This window comes from Paramisgurnus dabryanus, chromosome 22 (assembly GCF_030506205.2).
Source record: "Paramisgurnus dabryanus chromosome 22, PD_genome_1.1, whole genome shotgun sequence".
In the NCBI taxonomy this organism is placed as follows: Eukaryota; Metazoa; Chordata; class Actinopteri; order Cypriniformes; family Cobitidae; genus Paramisgurnus; species Paramisgurnus dabryanus.
This window is the reverse complement of record NC_133358.1, coordinates 30,715,081-30,740,547: the sequence shown is the minus strand read 5'-3', so window position 1 is coordinate 30,740,547 and position 25,467 is coordinate 30,715,081. Positions and strand designations below refer to the sequence as shown.

At 41.4% G+C, this 25,467-nt stretch overlaps 2 protein-coding genes across 4 annotated transcripts in view; one reads left to right on the top strand and one right to left on the bottom strand.

Moving 5' to 3' along the window:
* Window positions 1–52: 52 nt before the first annotated feature.
* lyrm1 (LYR motif containing 1) lies at window positions 53–2,788 on the top strand. 3 transcript variants are annotated; one of them, XM_065258867.1, is made up of 5 exons: window positions 53–173; window positions 1,942–2,099; window positions 2,176–2,236; window positions 2,329–2,360; window positions 2,478–2,788. In XM_065258867.1, the coding sequence occupies exons 2-5, from the start codon at window positions 1,950–1,952 to the stop codon at window positions 2,589–2,591; spliced, it is 357 nt and encodes a 118-aa protein (XP_065114939.1). In that variant the 5' UTR covers window positions 53–173; window positions 1,942–1,949; the 3' UTR covers window positions 2,592–2,788. The 3 variants fall into 3 exon arrangements, with proteins under 3 accessions (XP_065114939.1, XP_065114942.1, XP_065114941.1); XM_065258870.2 differs by lacking the exon at window positions 53–173 and adding an exon at window positions 1,620–1,748; XM_065258869.1 differs by lacking the exon at window positions 53–173 and adding an exon at window positions 1,778–1,860.
* A 127-nt stretch (window positions 2,789–2,915) lies between these two features.
* The window catches only part of dnah3 (dynein axonemal heavy chain 3), a 31,313-nt gene continuing 8,761 nt past the window's right edge, over window positions 2,916–25,467 (bottom strand). Inside the window, exons 13-61 of the mRNA XM_065259094.1 lie at window positions 25,228–25,406; window positions 24,947–25,131; window positions 23,790–23,913; window positions 23,560–23,716; window positions 23,242–23,386; window positions 22,922–23,133; window positions 22,729–22,820; window positions 22,539–22,653; window positions 22,081–22,197; window positions 21,751–21,930; window positions 21,534–21,670; window positions 21,037–21,238; window positions 20,823–20,915; window positions 20,636–20,746; window positions 20,402–20,516; window positions 19,156–19,354; window positions 18,692–18,800; window positions 18,452–18,565; window positions 18,183–18,359; window positions 17,735–17,826; window positions 17,435–17,654; window positions 17,205–17,339; window positions 17,013–17,124; window positions 16,680–16,921; window positions 16,500–16,600; window positions 16,248–16,353; window positions 16,023–16,152; window positions 15,628–15,864; window positions 14,538–14,641; window positions 14,127–14,421; window positions 13,798–13,977; window positions 13,593–13,716; window positions 13,350–13,506; window positions 13,117–13,260; window positions 12,371–13,037; window positions 12,092–12,257; window positions 10,483–10,699; window positions 9,169–9,351; window positions 8,894–9,092; window positions 6,679–8,820; window positions 6,312–6,537; window positions 5,307–5,551; window positions 5,083–5,199; window positions 4,861–5,018; window positions 4,584–4,751; window positions 4,051–4,193; window positions 3,767–3,971; window positions 3,485–3,622; window positions 2,916–3,378 (exon numbers count right to left, since the gene is read on the bottom strand). Of these exons, the coding sequence (XP_065115166.1) occupies window positions 3,025–3,378; window positions 3,485–3,622; window positions 3,767–3,971; window positions 4,051–4,193; window positions 4,584–4,751; window positions 4,861–5,018; window positions 5,083–5,199; window positions 5,307–5,551; window positions 6,312–6,537; window positions 6,679–8,820; window positions 8,894–9,092; window positions 9,169–9,351; window positions 10,483–10,699; window positions 12,092–12,257; window positions 12,371–13,037; window positions 13,117–13,260; window positions 13,350–13,506; window positions 13,593–13,716; window positions 13,798–13,977; window positions 14,127–14,421; window positions 14,538–14,641; window positions 15,628–15,864; window positions 16,023–16,152; window positions 16,248–16,353; window positions 16,500–16,600; window positions 16,680–16,921; window positions 17,013–17,124; window positions 17,205–17,339; window positions 17,435–17,654; window positions 17,735–17,826; window positions 18,183–18,359; window positions 18,452–18,565; window positions 18,692–18,800; window positions 19,156–19,354; window positions 20,402–20,516; window positions 20,636–20,746; window positions 20,823–20,915; window positions 21,037–21,238; window positions 21,534–21,670; window positions 21,751–21,930; window positions 22,081–22,197; window positions 22,539–22,653; window positions 22,729–22,820; window positions 22,922–23,133; window positions 23,242–23,386; window positions 23,560–23,716; window positions 23,790–23,913; window positions 24,947–25,131; window positions 25,228–25,406 (10,470 nt within the window). The 3' untranslated portion in view covers window positions 2,916–3,024. The remainder of the gene's footprint in view (window positions 3,379–3,484; window positions 3,623–3,766; window positions 3,972–4,050; window positions 4,194–4,583; window positions 4,752–4,860; window positions 5,019–5,082; window positions 5,200–5,306; window positions 5,552–6,311; window positions 6,538–6,678; window positions 8,821–8,893; window positions 9,093–9,168; window positions 9,352–10,482; window positions 10,700–12,091; window positions 12,258–12,370; window positions 13,038–13,116; window positions 13,261–13,349; window positions 13,507–13,592; window positions 13,717–13,797; window positions 13,978–14,126; window positions 14,422–14,537; window positions 14,642–15,627; window positions 15,865–16,022; window positions 16,153–16,247; window positions 16,354–16,499; window positions 16,601–16,679; window positions 16,922–17,012; window positions 17,125–17,204; window positions 17,340–17,434; window positions 17,655–17,734; window positions 17,827–18,182; window positions 18,360–18,451; window positions 18,566–18,691; window positions 18,801–19,155; window positions 19,355–20,401; window positions 20,517–20,635; window positions 20,747–20,822; window positions 20,916–21,036; window positions 21,239–21,533; window positions 21,671–21,750; window positions 21,931–22,080; window positions 22,198–22,538; window positions 22,654–22,728; window positions 22,821–22,921; window positions 23,134–23,241; window positions 23,387–23,559; window positions 23,717–23,789; window positions 23,914–24,946; window positions 25,132–25,227; window positions 25,407–25,467) is intronic.

Genomic DNA, 25,467 nt, shown 5'->3' with positions numbered 1-25,467 from the left:
GATGCGCAGACGTCGCTGGCACGAACATTCCAAATATTTAAAACTGCGTAAAGCGTACGCATTGTTGACCGTGTCGAACGTTACGGCTATGAGGACGTCACGAACACGGTGACGTCGGAATGCGGAAGTGCAGCGATGTTCGAGTAAACGTGATGCAGAACAGATTAATATAGGTAACGTTAACTGTTAATATTTATTATACCAGCACGAGATGAAGCTAATAAACAGCTAGATAATAATACGGAAGTAAGGTTGAATTATGCGGTCTACTGTTATTAAACAGTTACAGAGATTTATGTATAAATACGATCATGAAAGACCTCACATAAGCACACACTGACTGAACGAGCCACTTATATTTTGTATGTATGGTGTATATACTGAAACATGATAATAATTGTTTTATTTAATTATTAAAGATAAGCATTGAAAAGAAAGAATGCATATTGGTGTGCACGTTTCAGATACCACTGTCAAATTATATACGTAGCCTAACATGAATGAAAATTTGTTTGATTATATAATTTTTAATTTTATGTTTATATATACACTCACCTAAAGGATTATTAGGAACACCATACTAATACTGTGTTTGACCCCCTTTCACCTTCAGAACTGCCTTAATTCTACATGGCATTGATTCAACAAGGTGCTGAAAGCATTCTTTAGAAATGTTGGCCCATATTGATAGGATAGCATCTTGCAGTTGATGGAGATTTGTGGGATTCACATCCAGGGCACGAAGCTCCCATTTCACCACATCCCAAAGATGCTCCATTGGGTTGAGATCTGGTTACTGTGGGGGCCATTTTAGTACAGTGAACTCATTGTCATGTTCAAGAAACTAATTTGAAATGATTCGAGCTTTGTGACATGGTGCATTATCCTGCTGGAAGTAGCCATCAGAGGATGGGTACATGGTGGTCATAAAGGGATGGACATGGTCAGAAACAATGCTCCAGTAGGCCGTGGCATTAAAACGATGCCCAAATGGCACTAAGGGGCCTAAAGTGTGCCAAGAAAACATCCCCCACACCATTACACCACCAGCAGCAGCCTGCACAGTGGTAACAAGGCATGATGGATCCATGTTCTCATTCTGTTTCTCTACCATCTGAATGTCTCAACAGAAATCGAGACTCATCAGACCAGGCAACATTTTTCCAGTCTTCAACTGTCCAATTTTGGTGAGCTTGTGCAAATTGTATCCTCTTTTTCCTATTTGTAGTGGAGATGAGTGGTACCCAATGGGGTGTTCTGCTGTTGTAGCCCATCCGCCTCAAGGTTGTGCGTGTTGTTGCTTCACAAATGCTTTGCTGCATACCTCTGTTATAACAAGTGGTTATTTCAGTCAAAGTTGCTCTTCTATCAGCTTGAATCGGTCGGCCCATTCTCCTCTGACCTCTAGCATCAACAAGGCATTTTCACCCACAGGACTGCCGCATACTGGATGTTTTTCCCTTTACACACCATTCTTTGTAAACCCTAGAAATGGTTGTGCGTGAAAATCCCAGTAAATGACCAGATTGTGAAATACTCAGATCGGCCCGTCTGACACCAACAACCACCCAACCCTCAAAATTGCTTAAATCACATTTCTTTCCTATTCTGACATTCAGTTTGGAGTTCAGGAGATTGTCTTGACCAAGACGACACATCTAAATGCACTGAAGCAACTGCCATGTGATTGGTTGATTAGATAATTGCATTAATGAGAAATTGAACAGGTGTTCATAATAATCCTTTAGGTGAGTGTATGTATATCTCCTATGTTTAACTTCAATGAAAATTTGCTATTACGTCACACATAGAAGATAAAGACAACACTAGTTAAGGCTTATATAATAAGGATAAGTTAATGTAAATAATTGAAAGTTTTGTGTTAATATCTTATATTTTAGAATGGGGTGAGTGTTGAGAACATCTGTGTCATGTTTACAGGTGTCAAGATGTCTCGTACAGATGTGTTGTCCATGTACAGGAGGGTTCTGCGCATTGCACGCAGCTGGCATGCGCAGTCTGCTTTAGCACAGGACACTGAGGCAGAGAGGAAATACATAATTCAAGAGGCTCGAACCCTTTTCAGACAAAACCAACAGGTGTGGACTGATCTGACATCAGCCGATGAACTGTTGGAGCTGTAATGGATATCATATTTGTTTTTGTCTGTTATAGATCACAGACCCTGAATCATTCCAGAGATGCATAGCAGAATGTGAAGCACGGATAGAGATAGGTTTGGGATTAATGTAGAGTTGCTTTTTACTTTTTTTTTAAAAAATGTTAGTAAAAGCAGATGATGCATCTAAATCTGTATCTGTTTTGCAGGAATACACTATAGAAACCCTTATCCCAGACCAGTGAGTATCGATACAGAAGAGTGATGGGCTTTTCTTTAGCATGAAACATGATGTACACATTATTGGGACTGTTTTTGTCAGATTAGATATATATAACTCTGTATATTCTTTCCTCAGTCGTATCTTCCTCCGATGGGTCTGGCCACACAGAAGGGACGAAATCTGCGAACTCAGGAGAGATTGAGGAAACAAGCCAAACCTGTGTACTTACAGTCTCACGATGAGACCTGACAAAAACACATTTCAACTGTTTATCATCTAAGAACACAAAGTCTGAGTTATTTATAACTAAAACATATTATTCTTATTCGGCAGGTATTCTTTGGTTGATGTTTAAGTGGTGTGTGTGTATATATAAACATGTATTTTGCTGTTGGCAGTATCTGTTTTCAGTCTAACTTGTTTATTAATAAAGATTATTGCTATTAGTATATTTATTTTTTGAAGTTGAATACTTTAAAGGTAAAGCTGCACACAATACTGTAGTTGTTTCTGCATACCAAGCTAAGATCGGAAAAATATTTTGACATCCACAAAATAAAAAACAGAGCAGGGATGCTCAATAAGTTTTATTACTCTATTATAAGTTAACATATGTTAATCAGTGTTGTGGTGTTTTTGCGCTTGGCACATTAAAATGTAAACCCAAATATGTTTCCAGTGTCTAGTTATCTAGTTGGCACAGGCAGGCGACCCCACGGTTGATCCAGTGTTCCTGAGGCCGGTCGGAGGGCAACTCTATGGAGAGCACATAGTTTGTGGAATGGCCAGTGGTGGAGAGAGTCCCACGTCTGGCGCTGGTCTTGTAAACCGGGCAGACGTAAACGTTCTCGTGCAGGAACGTGGCGCTTTCTCCGGGCTTTAACCAGATTACGGGCAGCGGATCGAACAGAACTTTAGGGACGGACTCGCTGATGACCATCTGCTCACGATCCCATCGCGCTCCCTCGAGGAAGAAACCCTGGACGTAAGCTCCGTCATCTGGCTTCTTATCCATATTAGTTTCCTGTTTACACACCTGAAAGAGTTTCACAGACAACACACAAAGTTATTTCTACTTCTATGACCAAACTTGTAATGAGCTTCGAATTCATTCAATGGGGAAAAAATAAATACGCACAAACCTCAAACTCAAAGCCGATGTAGTCGATCGGGATCTTGGATTTGCGGGCGAAGTTCTGAGACACACCGGTGAGAAAAGATTGAGTGAAGTAAAAAGCAGATATCCAGAAGACCACTGGAGGACCGTTATCAATCCAGTCCTAACACAAACACCCATATATAAAGAAAAAAGACCAAATGTTTGGTTAGTAATGAAAATTAGTTCCTAGTAACTGGTCAGCTGTTTTAATACATGCTACTGACTTTGTCTTGTAAAACACACCTGGCTGTAGATGTTTGCTCACCTGTAGAAACTGAAGCCTGGCGAGGAAGTCCGACATGTAGCTCCCGAGAGGTTTGAGGGACGGGTAAGATTTTGCGGCCCACATTGCTGGAACTTTCCCTACGAGCAGACTGTTGAAAACATCCTCCAACTCCGCAGACATCACGACCTGCCCTTTAAGTGCCCTCCGGGTGTTAAACAGGCTGCTACGCACCACCTTTGACAGCCTGGAAATACATCAAAGTACATTAATGCAAAGTCATTTACAGTCAGACAAAATCATCTGTGTGGTTTAACTGTGGGTACCTGTTAAAACGAATGAGTTCCTGCCGTAAGACGGTGTTCATGGACTCCTCACGCAGGAGAGGATATTTATCCGTCACCTTTTCAATATCGAACTCACTAGGCAGCTTAGCCAACAGTCCCTCGGCCAACTCATCTACTACCTCCTATAGACAGAGATTTTGTTATTAGTACCTTGTAAGAAGAAAAATGTGCAATGCGATATACGATACGATAAAGTATGTAAAATCTATTTAAATTGTATTATTTTTATAAAAATGTAAAATTATATAACCAACATGTCTTATCCAATCTCTCTGCATCGATCTTAAACATTGACTTTTTTACGTACTAAAATCATTTAGATATATTGCGATATATTGATCTTGCTACCCATAAACACTTTTGAATAAAATATGTATATTCCATATTATTAAAACTTTGTTTAGATGCCCTTTATTCTCAAAATTGTGCAGAAGTCCCAGATTATTCTGATCGGTGAAGCTGCTCAAAAAAGAAGTTTTGCATGTTCATTACTTTTCTGTGGCCCCTCCCACCTGTGGTGACTTGGCTCCGCCTTTTGTCTGTCGCGGTAGAGTCAGCAACACTCCATCTAAGAGCTGATTGGTCTCCTGGTTGTCTTTGGTGATATTTGCATTGCTATGAAGGCCAAAGACTTCAGGCTCTGCACTGATTGGCAGGTTACGGATATAGTCAACATAACCCTATCATCAAAATAAGAGTTATAATCACAAAACCTATGACATCTTGAAAGATTAACTTTTTTATTTCTTTGCATTTTTGTAATGATGGACGCTTCATCTGTGTGTATACCTGGTAGGGACCGTGTGACGGCACATAGTACAGATCTTCCTCACACACACGATAGTTGTTCTGTTCAATGAGATCTCGGCTGTAGAAGATGGACAGGAGGGACATCAGCAGTCTCCGGTCCTTATCATCAGTCACCCTTCCACCGTAATTACACTCACCTATAGAGAACGCCGATCATTAAAAGCTTAGACACATGATGCAATGTAACCCTGATGTGCTCACCTGTCAGATACGCCAGAGCCTCCAGTGGAACCTCCTCATACTCATCCAGAAACATCTGGATCTGACGAATGCTGATTCGCAAATCAGACTCATTAAACTCGTATGGTATATTCCAACCTACAGAAACAGACAATAGAGGTCATCTGATCAGAGAACAGCAGTACATCTCGAGGTTAAATCGAGTCAGATCGATAATCATACTGCATTACAGAGAAATATCTGACCGAGTGGGCCGAAGTTTCTCCTCTCCTGTACAAGAGCATGAAAGAAACAAAGTCCGAACAGCAGTTTCTGCCAGATCTCTGGTTTAGCGGAGCTGTTGAAGAAGCCGGGGTCTGAGATGGGGTCGCTGAGGTATGAGCGCAGTAAGTTTGCCCTCAGTCCTTTTGGAGGTTCATTTGTCATTTTCACACCCTTCTGCAAAATACTCACTGGAAATTTATCAGACGGATGACTGGTCAACCACAGCCTACAAAAGAAAGTTTAGTTACGATATGGTTTAACTTTAATCAGTAACACCATTTACAGTAGAAAATGTGCTAGCCATACAAAAAATGATGTCCCATTGCAATAAATAATGTCACCCTAGACGAAGTCAGAAGTTACACAGGTATATTTTTAGCAATAACCAAGACTAAAGTCACGTGACTGCAGTGACGCGGCTGACGTGTTATCTGGTGCGCCCCATCTGTTTTTTTTGTGTGTGTGTGCCCGTGCTTTGTTTACAGTCTGAGGGAGACGCACACTGTAAGTTTGAAAAAAAAAAAACTTCACAAACATGTCTGAAGATAGCACGTCATCCCTGTCACTGCAGTCACATGACTTTAGTCTCACGCATGCGCTTCACAACAGACGCGGAAGAGAAGACAATGCTGAATAAAGTCAATATTTTTGGACCAAAATGTATTTTCGATGCTTTAACACATTCTAACTGACCCACTGATGTCACATGGACTACTTTGATGATGTTTTTATGACCTTTCTGGACATGGACACTATACCGTACGTAGAGTTTCAATGAAGGGTCAACAAGCTCTCAGACTGAATATAAAACATCTTAAACTGTGTTCTGAAGATGAATGGAGGTCTTACGAGTTTGGAACGACATGAGGGTGAGTCATTAATGACATTTTCATTTTTGGGTGAACTATCCCTTTAATACATAGCTTATGTGCTTTATTCATATGGATTTATATTAAACAGGTCAGTGAGTTACATGTGATATTGACCTGAAGCTGGTGTGTGTGTTTTCGGGCGTGATGAGCTCCTCACAGATCTTATCTAAAGTGGGCATCCAGCTTGTTGCGAGGTGACAGTTCTGCAGTACGACCCAAGTGCCGTTTTTCAGTGCTTCTCTGATCATCTGTTCAGCTACTGGACCTTGACCCTGACCCAAAGAGATTGTCTGGGTCTTACCGCCGCCCATGTTTAAGTCGTCGGCAAACTTCAGTAATCCTGGATTCAACAAGAGAACACAGAACCCTTATTGAACGTTTAATATTTAATGGATATTATTAGTAACCCTGTCATTTAGCCAAAATTAAGTCTAATTTTCATAAATAAAACACTTTTGGGCACTTTGCTGGTGTATGTTACCTGCAGTCGGGTCAGATCCTGGAGAGAGAACAAAGATGAGTGGTGAACAGCAGTTTGAGTCATTGTAGCTTTCCGCCAGATCAAACGTCGGTGGCTCGATGTACGCTCGGCCCATATTGTCCACGATGAACTGTTGCACAGCCAGCACCAGTTTATCCGGCCTGAAGCAACGCAGCACCACCATGCGATCCATTCCCACCACTGCGTTCCAATTCCCTGGTAAGCTCTCTTCATGCGGATGACTCGAGTCGTATATATGTTTCCACAGTGTAATATTCTCCCGTACATGTTCAAAGAATCCAACCAGATGTGGAAGTTGGGAAGCTCGGACTATCTCTGACCAAGATTTCCCTGATAGCCACTCAGGAGCTGGGTTTGGGTACGGGTTTTCGAGAGCGACACCTCCTGTGAGAAGGAAGCGCCAGACAAGATCGTCCACCTGACCTCTGCCTTGCATGATCCCAACAGTCAGAAGAAGATAGAAGAGGAGCTTGTCTTTCTCAAATAGAGAGCGACAGACATTATGATAGACACGCATGGTGAAGTGATTCAGGATGTTGGATATGCGGATCTGGAGGTCATCGCTGGGAGGACTGTGAGCGATCGAGTGCAGGTACAGATTGATAAACCACGCGAGAGAATACTGATACATCGGATCGATGTTTGCCAGATCTGAAATACAGAAGAACAAAATGGATGACTGCTCCGCAACCGGTCTGTAACCCATCCTTGTTTCATCAATTTCACTTTCGGTCACGCTTGCAATTTTTTGCTTCTCGGAGATGTCCTCTGACAAGATTTTAGATGATGAAAGAACATCGATGGCAGTCTCGTCCTCCAAAATGTTTCCTTCGGAAGAAGAAAGGACCTGCAGGATTCTGTTCTCGATCTCTTTTAACTGTTTGTTGTTTTCTGCACTTTCGAGGATCAGTTGATTCTTCTTCTCCTCCAGTTCCGGTTTCTCCTTTGCTGCAACAATCCCCAACAGCTGATCTTCAAGCCCCAAAGGCGTGATCATGAAGTTCAAAAGGCAAACTTTCACCGCCACCTCCGGTAGGTAGTGCGGGTTCCTCAATCCTGTTGTTATGTAGAACCGAAACTCGCTTGAATATTCCACGGTGTTCTCACCCAGTCTCATGTACTCCACGCCCTGTTGCTTAAAGGTCTGCTTCAGAAGAACCGGCTCTAAAACCGCATCCAGCTCCTCGCCAATGTTTTCGAGGAGGACCGGCGTGCCGAACTGTATGGCGTTCTCGAGGGTACGGATGTAGTTGGCGTCTGAGAGTTTAATGACTGAGAGTTTGTTAGCCTTGTTCATGTTCTTGATCCACTTGTTGGCTTGTCCCTGCGGGTCGATCATGAGAGGCCATCGGCGAGAGTTTGAGACAATGATTCCGTTATCGGTGGAAAAAGAGTCCACGGGTAATCCAGCGATCTGCCAGGTCCGGATCAGCACCTGATTTCCAAGAGTGTTGCCAAGCGTGAAGTCTTTCGAACATGGCACCTTTTTCTTACAGCAGAGCTCGTGCCACTCTCGCTGACAATCCACACGGTAGTCCACGGTGAACGCGCCGAGGTACGACACTGTGGCCGAGGACAACAGCACGTCGCCTGTCAGGTCTGTGTACTTGATGCCTAGCAGTCTTGCCGACTCTGTCCACCTGTCCTTCTCTCCACCCAGACCTCCAATCAGTTTCTCAGCCCGTATAAGTTTCTGAGAACAGAGCTCGATGTTTTCCTCCAGGTCCTTCTTCTTCTGTATCATCCCGTCGAAAGTGTTATTCAGAGCCTGTAGACGATCCTCCACTTCTTTCAGCTCGGCTCGCTTCACGGCCAGCATCTTCATCTGAACGGATAGCTCTGCTTCTGCCGCCTGCAACCGCTCCTTTTTGGGGGCGACGATCTTCGCCACACGCTCGTACACTTCCATGGCACGCACCCATTTGCAGAGCCCTTCGCAGGCAGAAGACACGCTCTTGATTATCGAGGGCTGAAAATCTGGATGGTCTATAAACTTCTCTCTGATTTTCTTGATGTTTGCAGCAGGTATACTGTCCTTGTTGAACGTCTTGAGGCTCTCCAGGAATTTTAAGTCACCCAGAAGCTTCTTCGAGGGTCCCCAGAAGTCCTCAATCATCTTTCCTGTGGAAAAAAGCAACGTAAAGAAGACAGTAGACACAGATTTAATCTAGTATTGTGTGTGTGTGTGTCATACCTGATCCACCAGGATCTTGTTTCCTTTCTGGTCTAATGCCCTTCATGACACAGATGGACTCCATGACAAGTTTGACAGCACCTGGAGGATTCTGCATGGTCTTCAGGACAGTAATATCAGCTGGCTTCAGCGTGTCCAGAGCTGCAAGAGCCGCTTCCAGTGCCGGCATCGCCTCTGCAAGATCCCCCTCACACTCATCCTGTCATCAACAATCAGATTAATTCGAACTTTTCAATTGCAGCTCTTAAAACTCCCAAAACTTCTCATTCGATTACCTTGATGGCTTTAGCAGCGGCTGCTGCGTCATTGGCGACTTTCTCATCAGCGCTGACAAGCTCTTTCTTAGCATCCACCTCTACAGTCTCTTTCTCAATCTTCACCATCATCTGATCAGTCTGCTTTGCTGTCTCGATCAGTTCTGGCTGCAGCGCTGTGAGCTCCTGCTGCATGACAGCTACCTGCACACCCCACATGCCAACAGCACTGTGATTTTATTGTGTGTATGCATCATTTTATATCAGGATTCATGACCTACAGCAAATGCAAAGAGTTAAACCAACAGAGAGTATATGAAGAGTTTGGTTCCAAAACGCAATAAACGCCATTTTTGAAAAAAATGAGTTACTGCCAAAATCAGTATTATATCAGGTCAGTAGTTAAAAGTAAATAATTAATTTTACGCAAAATCCAATACCCGCCGTGATATTCTGTCATCTTTTCTCCCTTTGTTCCCAAAATGCGACAAACGCCACTCCTCCTTTTTTACAGAACGCAATAAATCCATTCCTGATATTACAGCGGACCATTCACGCAATGTAAACAAACATGGCGGCGCGCTGAGTACACGGAATCCTAATTTTCCTCATCTACTTTGTACTTCGTGATCAACAAACAAAACAAAATAATACTTTAATAGCATTGCTAAACCTGTGATGGTTTTCTGTGACGGGAAAGAAACGTAAGCCATCAACATCTAATAATTTCCGCGAGAGGCACTCGGCTGCTTGTTCTCCAGACAGCATCAAGCTTCTCATGCTTAAACATTGACCCCAGAGGATCTTATGAAAACTTTACATTATTTTACTCAAAGTCAACGAAAATCGAGCGGGACCAAAACATTTTACAGCTGATCGCTGTGAAAATGTAAAGAGACGACGTCAAATATAACCGCAGCAATGTGTTCTTAATATAACAAAGTAAGTGTTTTGGTTAATGCCATTAATGTTTATTTTTTAATCATTGTATACCACTAGTCAACTAAATAAATATAAAATGGTAAAGATGAATGCACATTTATACATTGATTTAATAGATTTATAGCATTTTGAAATAAAAAACTGTCATGGATTTATTGCATTTTGTGGAAAAAATAATTAGTTTTTATAATAAATCTTTGAAAATCAAGTTATGGATTTGAATTTCTTATGTTTTTATAACCTAAAGATGCTATGTGAAAGTTTGTAACAGAAAATAGTGGTTTTCATCTTGTCACTTTCTTGGTATAGAAAACACGTTTTTACCGAAATTTGTCAAAATGGATTTATTGCGTTTTGGAACCAAACTCTTCATATATTCTCTCTCTGTCTCACCTGAGAGGCGGCAAAGTCAAGTTTTTGCAGGCCGACTATGTAGCGGTTCCTGAGGTTGTTCACCTCGCTGCGTTTGGAGGTCAGCAATGCTTTGAAGGTTAGGATGAGTTCTAGATAAGAGGTAGGAGTGACGTAATTATGTCTGCGCAGCTGCGAGTAGTATCGCTCTGACAACTCCCTCACACTCTCCTGAAATGTTTTACACATTTCAACCACCCTGAGAGCAAAAGAGATAAAAGGGATGCAATGAATTTTCTTTGTTCAAATTTTTGAAGGCGCCAAACCTCATTCAATTTACAGTCGACAATAGACAGAAATTAATAATATTAAAACAAAACATAAAATAAAAATGTTGCCCTTATTAAAATGAACAATTGTTTTTGAGATCTTCATGCGCGATGACGTTTGATGTCCCTGACAATATACTGTATATAGTCTTATGTAGCAACTTGTTAGCAACTGACCTTTTAAAGAAGCTTTTAAATAGGGGTGTCACCTCCAAACCCCTTGATTCGATTACATTTTAAATTCTAAGGTCATAAATCGATTCTCAATATTTTTTTAAAGCACAAAAAAATGCTATGCCATTTTTAGACTAGACTTTTATGAAACGACCGGTCCTGTCACAGACGCTGCTCTGCTGTGCACGCGCGTTTGCATTCAGCTGAAGCTGTTTTTTTGTTTCCCATGTAAAGAGCAGCTCACGTGGTGTCTCCTGCATCTGCCACGCTATTTTTTAACTGGCTGTAGCTAGCGAAGTTAGAGGAGGTTGACTCGCAGCACTCACATGAGACATGGGGGACGTCGCAGCATCGATGATTCCATTTTTTTATTCGAAGTTCGAGGTTGTGACTTAATTTCGATCGATTTTGATTTAAAATCGTGACACCCTTACTTTAAAATGCTATGACTGGTGTTTTATGTCATAGAATAAAACTTAAAAATATCTTGAGCTTATGTTAGCCCAAGATCTTAATTAACTATTTCCACGCCATTGACGACATATCTCGTCGATTAAGAGAAAACATTTGCATGAAAAAAATTAGTTCCTGATGAGTTTTTATGTTAATATGTAATACCTCGATTATTACCCAATTTATAAAAAACTGAAGCAAAACATTATTTATTAATTTTACACTTCGTGTATGTTTTGATAATCGTTCTGAATCTGATCTAAACAGCTTTTTGCTATTTTTTTTTTTTTTTTAAGAAAAACACCCATATTTAAGAGTTTATAAGCAAAGAAAAAATATAGATAGGATGAAAGTTTTGTTTGTTTGTTTATTGTTGGTTTGAAAGCAGAGTTCTTTCATTTGATATATTTGTATGTTTATATATTTTTGGAATAAAATTTTCCTGGAAGGTATTTTGTGAAAACTTTGTGAAAATCAAAAAAAACTTTTTTACAAAAAAGGAGCTTAACCAAAACCCCATACAAAAAAACCATTGACTTCAAGAAAATGGAATCAGAAGTGCTAAAAATGCTAACTCGCTTCCAATTTTTGCCTACAAAAATATGTCACAATATGTGTCTTGTGTCAGTTTCATGACATGTAAATTGTGGCTCTATCATCTATGAACTGCAATAAACTCTTGTATATGAGCTCACTCGGTCCTGATGTTATCCTCCAGGTCCAGATCCTCAAGAAACTTGTTGGCAACCATCTCCAGCGCATCTTTCGGCCAGGCTTGAAACCAGTCTATGGTGCAGCAGTTGATCAGGGATGGAAACATCCTCAGCCGATTGCGGAAACCCTCCCCAATCGGACTCATGGCTAAGGGATGCACATGAATTCAACTTGATATAAAATTAAATAATTATTTGTTTAAAATAATGGGTAAATAATGACAAATAGAAAAAAACACAATTCACAAGAGCATATCGTACCAAGAACAATATGAAGGTTAGCTTTGACTCTGTCAATGAAGAAGTTATACATGGACAGTGGTGTGATGTCAATCTTCCTCCCTTCCAATTGGACGATTCCTTGAATTTTTTCGATGATGTCAGCACGCTCGTCCGCTGGGAAGATATTCGGCACGTCTCCAGTGTTCAGCAGCATATTAATGTCCTCAACAAAGGCTTCATCTTTTATCTGGTTGTCGCTGAACAGAAACGTGGTTTTCTTCCCTTCAATCCCTGCTTTTATCATCAGGTGTTTCAGGCTGTCGCGCCAGTCGGACATGCTGTAGTTCTTGGTCAATTCGATCTGAAACAGCTCGTAGTCATTAATGAAGGTGGCGAGTTTAGTGACGCTCTGCCTCCCCGAGCCCCCGATGCCGACCAGCAGCAGGTGCCCATTATCTTGTTTTAGCACGCGGCAGATTCTTGAGATGTGTTCGATGGCGAATTGAAACATGACGAGGTTCATGGGTGCTTTGCTGATGTTATTAAACTCTTTAAGGTAGAAGTCCATCACTTCTGTTAGGGCTCGCATATCAGTGATCTCATCGTACGGTTTACTGGCCGAGTCTGGTTTGGCGTAGTCACCAAAAAACAGACTGCGAATGCTGTCATCTTCAACTTTACCAGACAAAGTGAGATGCCCCAGGACCTAAACAGTTTAAAAGAGAAAAGAGTGAATCTTTATTATAATTTTTTTTGTACTCATAGTTGCAGAATGTAGCTCTTACCTTATCAAGGCTCTGTTTGAAATACGCTGACGTCTTCTCTTTAACAATATTAAAAAATAGGTCTCTGTCCTGATTATCAATCAGTCGATCATAAAACACACGATACACCTCATGGATCCATAATCGGATTAATTTATCACCTTCCTGTACAAACACGAAATACAAAACCATACGGATCATTTCTAAGCAATTTGTTTGTTGTGCCTTTAAGGTTTTTTTTTGTGAGGGCTCACCTGCAGGTGTGTTGATGGGCACAGCATTACCCCCCGAATCACTCGAGCAAAATCTCGTAGGTTGAAGATATAGTGAGATTTGGATGGAGTTGGCAGGAAACTCTCTATTGCGTCCTTATACACTGCCATCGTGGCTTGAACCATGATTTTACCCAGCCTGAAACAGACATGCACAAAATAAATGTATACTCACAGTTTTCAGATAAGAAAATAACATAAATGCTTCTGTACATCAACACACACCTGCAAAAAGAGGCGTCAAATCCGTTACTGAAGTGCCAGTCGCTGATAGAAGTGAAGATGCTGCTTAGTGTCTCATCATCAAACGAATCGATCGATAAAATGTTTAAGTGACGTGTGAATCGTCCTGTAAATGAGACGAAATGCCAAATATTAAATATGGAGTATTAAACATCTGCTTCAAAATCATTTGACATCAGACGTTTACCTGTAATGTCATTTCTCCCTCCACCAGGTGGCCCCATCGCTGCCATAAACAGAACATCCTCGATGTCCAACCTGGACGTGTCTTTTTTATCATACCAGTGCCGGTGGTCGATCCACTGCCTGAGCAGTTCAATGGGAGGCTGAGCTCCATACACTTCCTTTGCAGGCATGTTCAGATCATCTGCACATATAGAAGAAACTTTCACTCTTTTTTGGGTCACTTGGATTGTTTTATCCACGTAATAGTAAAGAAGTCTCAAGAAAATACTAATTGTGTATCTATGTTCAGAAAACAGTCTTTTTCTTTTCAAGTAGCTGAAAAGTTCTTACCAACATAGATGATGCATTTCTTGCCCATCGGTGGGCCAAACACTCCTTTGCGCCGGCGGTCCATTTTGGACATGATGATTTCCTGGGTCTGATTGGCAGAGGTCCGGGCGGAGAAGTTGATGCAGTTGGGGGTGTATCTCTCTTTGGGAAGAGACATCAAAAAGTTGTTGTTGATTGCAGACTTGCCCGTTCCTGTGGCTCCGACGATCAGCATGGGTACCTCGTGTGACAGATACGTCCTGAGGAAGAAGAGCTGTCGTGATGTTTCTGCTGTAGGTATGATGAGATCAGACACCTGAGAGATGAAAGAGAGAGACAGGATGAGTGTAAAGTATTTCTTTAGCTGGTCATTACTAAACTATATGATGTAGATGACGTGTAACACATCATGTATGGTAGGTGTGTACTGACTTTTGCATTTGCAGGAATGACTCTGTCCTCTGCGCTGATAGATTCGGTCCAGCTGTTCCACTGACCGTTCCCCTGCTTATGAAAATAGTAATCGTAAACAGTACCTGTGTGGGGAACAGCGCAGACAACCTTCATTCATACATCACATGGATTGAGATGTTAACAGATATGTGAAAAGTATGAAATGTTTGTCAACTATGCAATGCATACTCGAACCACTTAACCCATCCCAGTGACTAGTGAACACACATACACCCTTTAGCGCCCGGGGAGCAATTGGGGTTAAAGTGCACTGCTCAAGGGCACCACAGTCATAACCTGATGGCTGAGAGACTCGAACCTGCAACTCCAGGCCACGACTAGACTACGACTGCCCATATGTATGAATGTATGAGTTGCACATCACTTACAAAACAGTAATAGCTGTCACAGATAAGGGTGTCACGATTTCAATTTTAAATCATCGTTTCTCTGAACTGAGATCTGTTTAAGCTTCACAACAACTTATTTCAGTTGCTTAAGAGTTATGAAAACAGCATTTAAACTTGACTTATTGGGGTATAGTCTCACAATCTTGTCTGACGGTAATAAAAGTGGGTTTTTAAGGTGCAAAGTACTGACAGAAATGTTCATCTGACAGGAAGTTTTGTTTCATCAGGTATGTGCATGTACCATATTTTTCCACTGGCAGCACGACAAACATGGCAGGGCATCTCCGGGTTCAAGGTCAGTTATTATATTTCATAAAAGTCTAGTCTAAAAATGGGATAGCATGTTTTTGAGAAAATCGAACCGTGACCTTAGAAAAAAAAAAGCAATCGAATTGAGGGTTTGTAGAATCGTGACACCCCTAGCCACAGATTATAATGCCAAGTGGTTATTTTTGCACTTCTTGGGACCACTTAAGTTTGAAAAGTAAAATTGAAGCCACGTCATATAAAACATGTGGTTCGAGTTTCAATCACTGTGCCGTGATTTGCACAAGCTGTCATGTCATCACTCATTTTTGTTGTTTAGAGTCATGGCTCGTGTTTGTGCAATACGGCAGCGTTTATATGCATTGTTATTTTATGATTATAAACTAGCTGACCTCTCTCAGGGAAAACATTGTTCTTGGTGAGTTTCACACTCTGGGGTCGCGGGTGATTGGCGATCGCACCCATGATGAGATTTCGGTAGAACGCATCAAACTTCTTCCTGCTGTGGCCGTTGATGGTGCCGCCCAAACTCCACACCACAGCGAAGAGGAACAGGCCCTGCAGCCACAGCGTCACATGCTGACCCGTCATTGGTTCTCTTCCTTCCTGTCCCGACTGATTGATCTCATCTGCACACATAAATAGACATGAAACTCAAATCAAGAGCCATGTATTTTTGTGTCAGCCATATATTCATTAGATTTTCAAATCACATTGAAGTATCAGGTAAATACGTAATTAATAATGTGTTGTTCGTTTAAATATTACTTGTTATGTGTTAAATTACCCAGTAGGCACGTATAGAGACGCATCAGACTATAGGTCAAGTGAATGGGTGAAGTTTGCACTAAGAAACCACACTCATGGTAAATGAAGTCCAGACATGGTTGAACCAGCCAGTTAAACAGATCCATAACCTACAATATAAAACAAACAAGTCATTAATAAACTAAATTAATCATGTTTAAAATAACCTGTTTATACATACACCATGTATGAGTATCATTCTCACCAGCGTTCTGTGTTCGTCTGCAAGGTTAGCAGGTAATGTGTCCATGTAAGAGTCTCTGAAAGGAGTCCAACCTAACTGATGTGGCTCCATATAAATCATACCACACCTGATCACAAACACAACTTTGTCCTATAAACTCACAATTTAAAATAAGCACTAATCCTGTATTTAGTAAAATGACCGGTGTGATTTGACAGCAGTATTTCAGTCTGTGCATGTTAAGGGTTGTGAGTCAGTGTGTAAGTTGGTTACCTGCTCACAGTAGCGGGCGATGCCTGCTCCAGGTCTGCAGGCTCAAAGATCAGACTCAATTTTGGACTCATCTGAATGATCTCTCCACTCATCAGACACAACTTTTAACAACAAAAACGAATTACTTTCATTAGACACACTTTGAGGTGTAAGGTACATGACAGGGGGACCATAACCAACCTTCTTATTATCGTCCAAAACAGTGTTCATGTTCTCAATCCAGACGGCGTCAATAGGCCCATCAAATATGATCCACTGCCGGTCCTCTGAAGTGGACTGGGCCTGCTGTCTAAATGATGTGGCCAGTACACCATCCGACCACTCGTGACTGACGGGATCGAAACATCCGTACAGCTGACCCATCGTGATCGCCTTTGGATTGATGATACGAAAATCTACAGCAAACTCCTCCATCAGCCCTTCTACATAGATTATAAACATAAACAAATGTATTGTGAGTCAGATGGCATGCAGAGGACTAACATATAGGTATATAGTTTCTGCTTTGGTTACCTTTATAAAGATCTCTCAAAGCTCCAGCCAAAACTTTATAAGCTGAGGTTTTTCCTCCCATTGGCTCTCCAACTATCATGAAACCATGCCTTACCAGCATCATTTCATACACCTGCACACACAGACATGCACAACTTCATATTTTTAATAAAACATTTTATAAAACCAATTTTTTTGGCTTAAAATGATTACTTGTATAATTTTGCTGATGAACCATGGTACGGGCTGGAGTTTCATTTTGGCCATGTTGTCATGCAAAGCTTTTAACAGTAAGTCATAATCTGGTTCGGGCAGCAGGACTCCAGGAAACAGATCAGTGATGATGCCCTAAAATAGGGGACAGATGATGTGGAAGTGAGTATATTATTTAGAGTAGAACCGTTAAAGTGAAGTGTGAACCCACGCTGATTTGAATTACACACCTGAAACAGCGGCAAATCCTGCGCCAAAAACTTGGCCATATTGACGTCCATGAGAGCTCTAAGAAGCAACACGCTTTCATCCTCCTGTGGATATTTGAGTTTCAGATTTCCTGCCGCGGTAAGGACTGATTTCACCGCACGCATCCCATAATCGTAGTGAGGTTGAGATGAGAGCTGCTCCGAACACAGACGGTACGTTGCAACAATCTTCTGAGCCAGGCTGACATTTAAACCAAGAGAACAGAAAGTTAAATAAAACATTTTGTTCTGTCTGTAACCATGATCCTGAGAGTGTTTTACCTCCGAGATGCTGTGAATCCCATCGAATACAGCGATATCTCACCAATCAATCCATAATCTGGAACCATCATCGCAACTGTGCGAAACAGGGCCTACACACATTACATTCAATGATACATGTGACAAATATTCTTCAGTTTAATATTATTAAGTTAAAGGCGGGGTGCATGATCTCTGAAAGCCAATGTTTATACTTGAAATCACCTAAACAAACACGCCCCCACCCCTATAGAATCTGGACCTTCTATTGATAGACCCGCCCCACACATACGCAACCCAGGCAACAATGTTGGTTAGTAGACACGCCCCTTACTGCTGATTGGCTACAACCCACCTTTAATTAAGAAGTGCATCTTCTTCATGACTAGTTTCATGAAATCTACGCATTTAAATTGTGATGTGATTGTCAAATTTAAAACTGTTTATTATTAAGCATGTAATTTTTTACTTTCAGGTTATCTGGGAGTTCAGCTCGGCCTGCGTATCCCGGGTTCATGGTAATAAACACACAACATGTTGGGTTCAGAGAGAGCTCGGTTCCCTCAAATATAAAGGTTTTCATGTTGCGCGCGATGGCTTGTTGAATACTCAGAATCTGCTGAGCGACCACAGACAGCACCTCCACCTGACAGAGAGAGTGAGACCAGCAGAAATACTGTTATTTACTGAGGTATACCTGGGCTATGATGTAATAATTCAGCCGCTTGTATCGCTGACCTCAATGCGGTTGAACTCATCGAAACACGCCCAGGCTCCAGACTGTGCCAGACCCTTGAAAAATTTACTCATGGCTTTGTAGTCCAGACCATCAGAGCAGTTGAAGACCACACACTTGATACAGAAGTAAAGCATGCATTAAATTAAATGTATGTAAAATTATATTAAATACATTTAAATATGCCATTCCGTATGTGTGCACGTGTGTGTGCATTTAATTGTGTTTTTGTGTGCGTGCACCTGTTTGGCAAGTGCTTTAGCCAGATCTTTAGTAGTCTCTGTTTTTCCAGTTCCTGCAGGCCCCTCTGGAGCTCCACCCAAATTCAGTTTTAGAGCGCCCATCAGAGTCCTACGGACCAATCAGCATTCAGCATCACATTCAACGATCTTTGAAACTCATAGGCATTTTAAAATAACATCTCGCGCTTACAGTAACCGCTGAATGAATTCAAGGTGTATTATTACAAGAAGAAAACTAAGGCAATGTCCACTAGGTAACTATGGTTAGCTAGGTAACATTTTAAGAATTGGATTGGATGTTGAGGAGTTATGGCAAACCAAAAAGTTTGATGTTTGCCAATATTTCTCTCAGACAAAAAATTAAATATCAAAACGCTGTGATTTGTTTCAAAAGCTAGCTTTGTGATTCAAATATGTTGTTTTCTACTAACTGAAGTACGAGTATGAAGTCTACGAGTGCTTACCTGTAGCAGCGATCGGTCAGAGGTGTGATGACGAGACGCGGTGAGTTCCCGAGATATTCATACCCGTATCTGATTTTGGTGGTGATCATTCTTAGCATGACCTCCTCATCCTCCCAGAAATACCGCAGCTGGGAAATCCACTGGAAATCATTCAGAGATGAAACTCCATCCTGAGCCAGTTTGCTCACCACGTCACGCGCTGCACAGGGGAAAGGACAGGGGTCAGGTCAGGAGTGCATGATATCTGAAAAATGCTTTGGAAAAGAGAGTCGGCCCGACTACCAAAACCAGGGTTCCCACACCTTAGCTAACTTCAAATTCAAGGACTTTTCAAGGACTTTTCAGGTCCAGTACCCTCAAATTCAAGGACTAAATGTGGGGACACATTTCAAGTGAGAGTAAGGTTACATTGTGTTACCTTTTAAGATAAATTTTTACAGTTCCCTTTCGAGGGAACTTGCACTGTGTCACTGCGGTGACACTTTGTGGACGCCTCCATGGGTAATTGGGTCTGAATGTGTATATCAAATTCGACCAATGGTGAGGCTTAACAACAAAGACAGGGTGACGTGGGAGCCAGGAAGTATATCGCTATCTGAAATATTGCCAAAGATGGCATTACATTGACGCAGGAAGTATGGCAAGGGAGACGCAGCGTCTCGTTCCCTTCTCAGGGAACAACAGTTACATACGTAACCCGAGGCCTTTTGGTATGAATCAACATTCACATACAGAAGATATAAGCATTTAAAGCGAACAGTTTAGCACGTGTGCTTAAAAGTCTAGAATTTTTATGATATTATCCTACACTACCTACGAATTTTTTTTCCAGAAAACTTCTTGCATAAAATAGATTCAAGCACTTTCAATGACCTGTATCTATGTATGTATATTTTCAAAAACTTCCCAGGGCCCTGAATTCCCCCCCCCCCCCCAGATTCACAAACTATCAAGGATTTCAAGGACCTATGGGAACCCTGCAAAACACACTTGTAGCCAATCAGCAATAAGGGGCGTGTCTACTAACCGACATCGTTGCCTGGGTTGCGTATTTGTGGGGCGGGTCTATCAACAGAAGGTCCAGATTCTATTGGGGTATATTTCAAATATCAACATTGGCTTTCGGAGATGATAACCCCTGCCTTTAAAATACTTTGAGTTTAAATGACAAGCTCCAATCTGTTTAAATCATCTTAATGTGTTCTGCAGATGTCTGCTGAATATCATTGATTAATCTGACTCTTACCATGGACATCGATCACAATCAGAGCCCCCAGTGTCATTCTCGAACCACTAGACAACTTCCCTCGAACCAGCTCGACTATTTCAGCAATTTGAGCGTTACTTTTTTCAACATAAGTCTGAAATACACATGCAAACACATACATTACCTGTGAAAAAACACTTTTATAGATTTTCAGTCATAATATTTTGCTTGCTATGCATGTGTTTTTGTGTATGTTAATGTGTGGATGCTCACAGTTAAAGTGTTGGTCTGTATAGCAAGAGACACTTCGCTGGTCCAGAAGATACAGGACGCACAGATGACGACCTGACCCGGCCACTGTAACACCCACTGCCTCCTGGGCACCTGAAACAGGTGTTAATACACACATGATGCACTGATCACTTTGTACATATATGTGTGCGTGAGTGTGTTTGTGTACCTCAGGATACTGCTTCATTCCCTGCTTAATGACATCTCGAATGCTTCTCAACATCATGTTTTCAACCTCAAGAAGCCACTTTTCAACCATTCCCTAACACACAAAGACGTATATGCAAAGGATGCAGAGGAAAACGTGTCTAGGTCATACTTTAAATATATATTTATAATTATGTGAGAAAATGTGTCACATTGAACGCTCTCTCTCTCTCTACCTTGGCTTTAACCGGGTGGATGGTCTCTAATAATGGAACGCTCTCTTTCTCTGAGCTGATCATTCCTGTGATCTCGAGGTCAGTCGTGAATTCTAGTTTAGCAATGCCCTCGAAACACTTCTTGAGGTGAGGTTGAACGCGTAGAGGATCCTTTGTCTCAGACAAGATCTCCAGCATCTCATCATTAGACAGGAAGAAAAACCTAGACAGATATAGGGAGCGAGAGAGAAACATATAGTTTAGAAACAATTTATTGTCACTTTTGGGTCCAATATGAAGGACACAACGGCTGCTTGAAAAACTCAAAAGCCCTGTTTGTCCTATGTGGGGCACGTACATTAAACCTGGTTCTAGCAGATGCCGCATAACGCCTGAAGTATAGTTCAGTTTTAACTGTATGCGAGTTTGTCATCAGAATAGTTGCTGGGGGCACTCGGGTTTGGACCGCAGTGTAAAAGCACCCTAAATGTCTAAAACTGGTTCTGGTTGTATCTCACCGAGGAAAGTAAAGTCTTTTCTTCTCTAGGTAGGAGTTCAAGCCCTGCTGTATCTCCTCAAGAAAGATGTTGGACTCTTGAAGGCGAGGCAGCATGTTGGGCTGCTCCGTCGCCACGAGCACACGCGGGTCCTTTAACTGTTAAACACACATGACTGAATGTCAAATTCTGATATTTGTCACATATAGTTTCAGGTTTTTTTTAGTAATCAACAAACCATCTCGGTGACGATGGTCCTCCAGTAACTGTCAACGATGGAGAACTTGCGTCCGTTCTCAGGCATTTGCGCGATGATGTCTTCCGAGCTGAAGATGGACTCGAGATACATCCACATGGCCTGACACTGCAGCATCGCATCTAATATATCCTGCATGTTTTGTAACTTCTCCTCCCACACCTGCAAACATACATTAACTATAATGCAATGTGACCTCCAAAAAACCACACAATGTCATCACTTATTCATATTAAAACATTTACATACAAAAGTTTTGAAGTAGTTAACATGAAGAAAATGAATGATGTGCGTTTTTATTTGTGACATGACCTTTGTGTCGGCCTCGATGGGTTTGATGAACGGAGATCCTCTCATAGTCTGAGTCTTAATGATGTGATCGTCCAACAACAGCTGGATATCATCCACTGCACATAAAACACTCGTACCCTTCACAAACACACACACATATAAGCACAAAGAGAATGAGAGACTGATGGATAAATAATGTTTGTTGCCTTTAGAGTTGTTTTTGTTTGTGTTTACTGTGCTCACCAATAACCAAATGCAAATAAAACGGCTTAGGCAAAACCCCCAACATGAATTTCATCATTCAAAAGTCATTTAAACAAATAATAAATTTTATTTAAAACATTTCATTTTGCCGGCTTCCTAAAAATCACTCATTTTATATGTTCAGGTTTTTAAAATATTACAATTGTAAAATACAAGTGCCATTTTCATCAAATCCTACATGCGAGTGAGTTACTGTGGTATGTATTGTGTTTTACCGTGTCCTTATATGGAGAAAGCCCAAAGCGGAGCTCCGCCCACTCTCGTTTCATTTTAACCAGGGATTTCTCCAGAGAAAATTCCTTACTGGCTGTCGCTCCAATTTCCTCCAGCCTGCAGACAACAGCATACATGACCACGCACAGAAACATGTAACCGAACACAAATTTACCACATCAAAGGTCTTACTTTTCAGAGTACTTGGCCAGTCCGAGCTCCAGCATCTGAAGGAGGGATGTGTCCTTGTCCGGTTTAACATCAGCACCCACAACTCCACTGATCTGCCATCAACCAAAAACATTTAATATATTAAACAAACATGAGTACATTTTACAAACAGTGATACTTTTAATACAGTAAATACAGTATGTGACCGCCGTACCAACTCCCAATGTCTGTCCTTCAAGCCAGGATTACAGATCGCCATCAGAACGGGCAGATGCTCTTTGAATTTGTCTATTTTTTTCTTGAAATTCTCGGTTACACGTCTGGGTGCAGTGCGCTCCGGGAAAAGCTTTGTGAGTTTGTACATGGCACGCCACATGTTTCCCATCTCCTCTGATACGGTCTCAGCATTGAGATCCTGAAACGGACCTGGGAAACACAAACACACATGACAGAAATGACTTGAGATGAGATCTAAATCATGGCTAGATTTCACTGAAATGTCCACAATAAAAACGTGCATGTGACGTGTTTTACCGTTCATCCACACATCATATTTGGTGTGAAAATCGAGCGCCGTAGTCCACAGCTGGTCATATGGTTGTTTCTTGGCCATCAGCATCTGTATAACGGGAAACTCGCTCTGTTGCATCTCCAGCAGGCCTTGCTCTCTATTAATGCCCTGACAAACACACAAACACACATCTTGAGTTTTACTACAGTATGTTCAGTTTTTGATGGCATGTCTATTATGCTCTGGTACTGTGGATACAACATGATAGATGCACATAGATCATTGCAGTTGGGTTGCGAAAGCACTTAACACCAACTTTGACTGTAGTTTAATTTACAAACCTCAAGTTCTTTCACGACAGCCGCAAGGTTGCTGCTAATCTCCTTGAGTTTCTCCACATTGTTCGTCATCGCCTCTAAAGTCATCTTCTCTTTCATCTTGAAGCTGTCCACCTCCTTTTCTATGTCCTTCAATGTCTTGTCGGTCAGCTGCGTCAGTCTGACAATGAAATTCTTGTTGTCAGGTTTGTGTCAGCTGCTTACATTATATTGTGTTTGCTGTGTGTAAACACCTGTTCACCAGATGCAATCCAGCCTTGTGTCTCTGATCATCTAGTTGTGTCTTACTACGCTCAAGTGAGGACAGGATCTTCGTCGGCCAGTGGATCACAGTGCTGAACAGCTTTATATCCTCCGCTGTATAGAGAGAGATAACTTGACTCACCATAAACTCTCATCATCAAAACATCGAGTCTAGTAGGCACTTGCTAATAGATCTTGTGACTACACTATTTTGTTGGCCAAATGTTTTCAAGTAAAATAAATGTTTATTTAAATATTGATGTTTATCAAGATACTAACATCTTGAATAGACTTCCTCTGCATTTTTTTTTTAATTTGTGGTGATTTAATTGTTACCTTAATTGGCCCTAAGCCTATTTGTAACATTAGCACCAAACCTAACCCTTAAAATTGACTGGCTGCGTTTCCATTAAGGATTTGTGCAGTCGAAGCCGATGGTGTAGTGGGCAGCACTCTGACATGTGGTGTTTTTGCACTATTCCCGGCTCATGGTCATTTGCCGATCCCAAACCCCTCTCTCTTTCCTGTCCTTTCTGTAAATCACTGTTAAATAAAGGCAAAAACTGGCCAAAAAAAAAAAAAAAGATTTGTGCAAAACTTTTGTGTTATTTTCTAAATGTTGACAAAAAAATATTGCGAAAGGATGGCGTCTCCATTAATTGATGTTATGCGACTAAATGTAATTCAGATGTCTTGCGATAAGTCATTCCAAAAACCATGGCTATGGGTTTGCTAGACTTAATACAGCGCCGCACAAACCGACATGCAGACTAGGGTTAACTAGCGACGATAGTTAACTAAGACATATCGCTGATAGTGGGCCTTCATGATGATAGTTGTCATGTTTGCCCATGGTTGTGACAGTGTTGCCCTTAGAGTAAATCAGCTTCTTTTTCTGTACACCAATCAAGTGGCAAATAAATAAATGAGTTAACTATTGATAAAAACCTTTTTGCGATATATGGGAGTTTAGGCAAAAATGTCGGACATGTGGATCAGGTACACCATTAACAGACTTGAAACATCTTTATATTGTAACAATAAAAAAAACGACACCATTTAACATTGGCATGTTATTGTCCATATTCATATATGCATTGATTTTCTAATTTGAGCTCTGATAAATATAAAGTTTCCTGGAAGTAACCTGATAGAGCTCCATAGTCGAGCAGAAAGTAGAGACGCTTGACGGCCTCCTCGGTCTCCTGACACAGTTTGCATACGGTCACTTCACCGGTTTGTTTCACATACTGGGTTAACACCACCAGCTCTTCTGTGCTGCTTGGCTTGCTCATGATTCTGTCCACTATCTCATCATAACGATGGCAGATACTGTTTCAGAATGATACATCGACACAATTTTAGCCAATGAAACGACTTTCTTTCTCTTACATAGTAGCCAATATGGCTTCAAAACCAAGGTCTCACCTCTTGTTGAGTTCTCGGGTTTCTTCCGTAACAGAGGTGGTGAGAAGATCTACAAGATGTTCGGCCCTGTCGCACAGATTTTGGTTGAGGTTCACCGCATCCAGACAGAACAGTGACAGCGGTACAGTCACATGCAGAGATGCTACTTCATCTTTGACGTTCTGCACACCGGTTATTGTCTACATGTCACAGAGGTGGAAACAAGGCTTCATAAAGATACACAATTTTTTTATCAGTCAA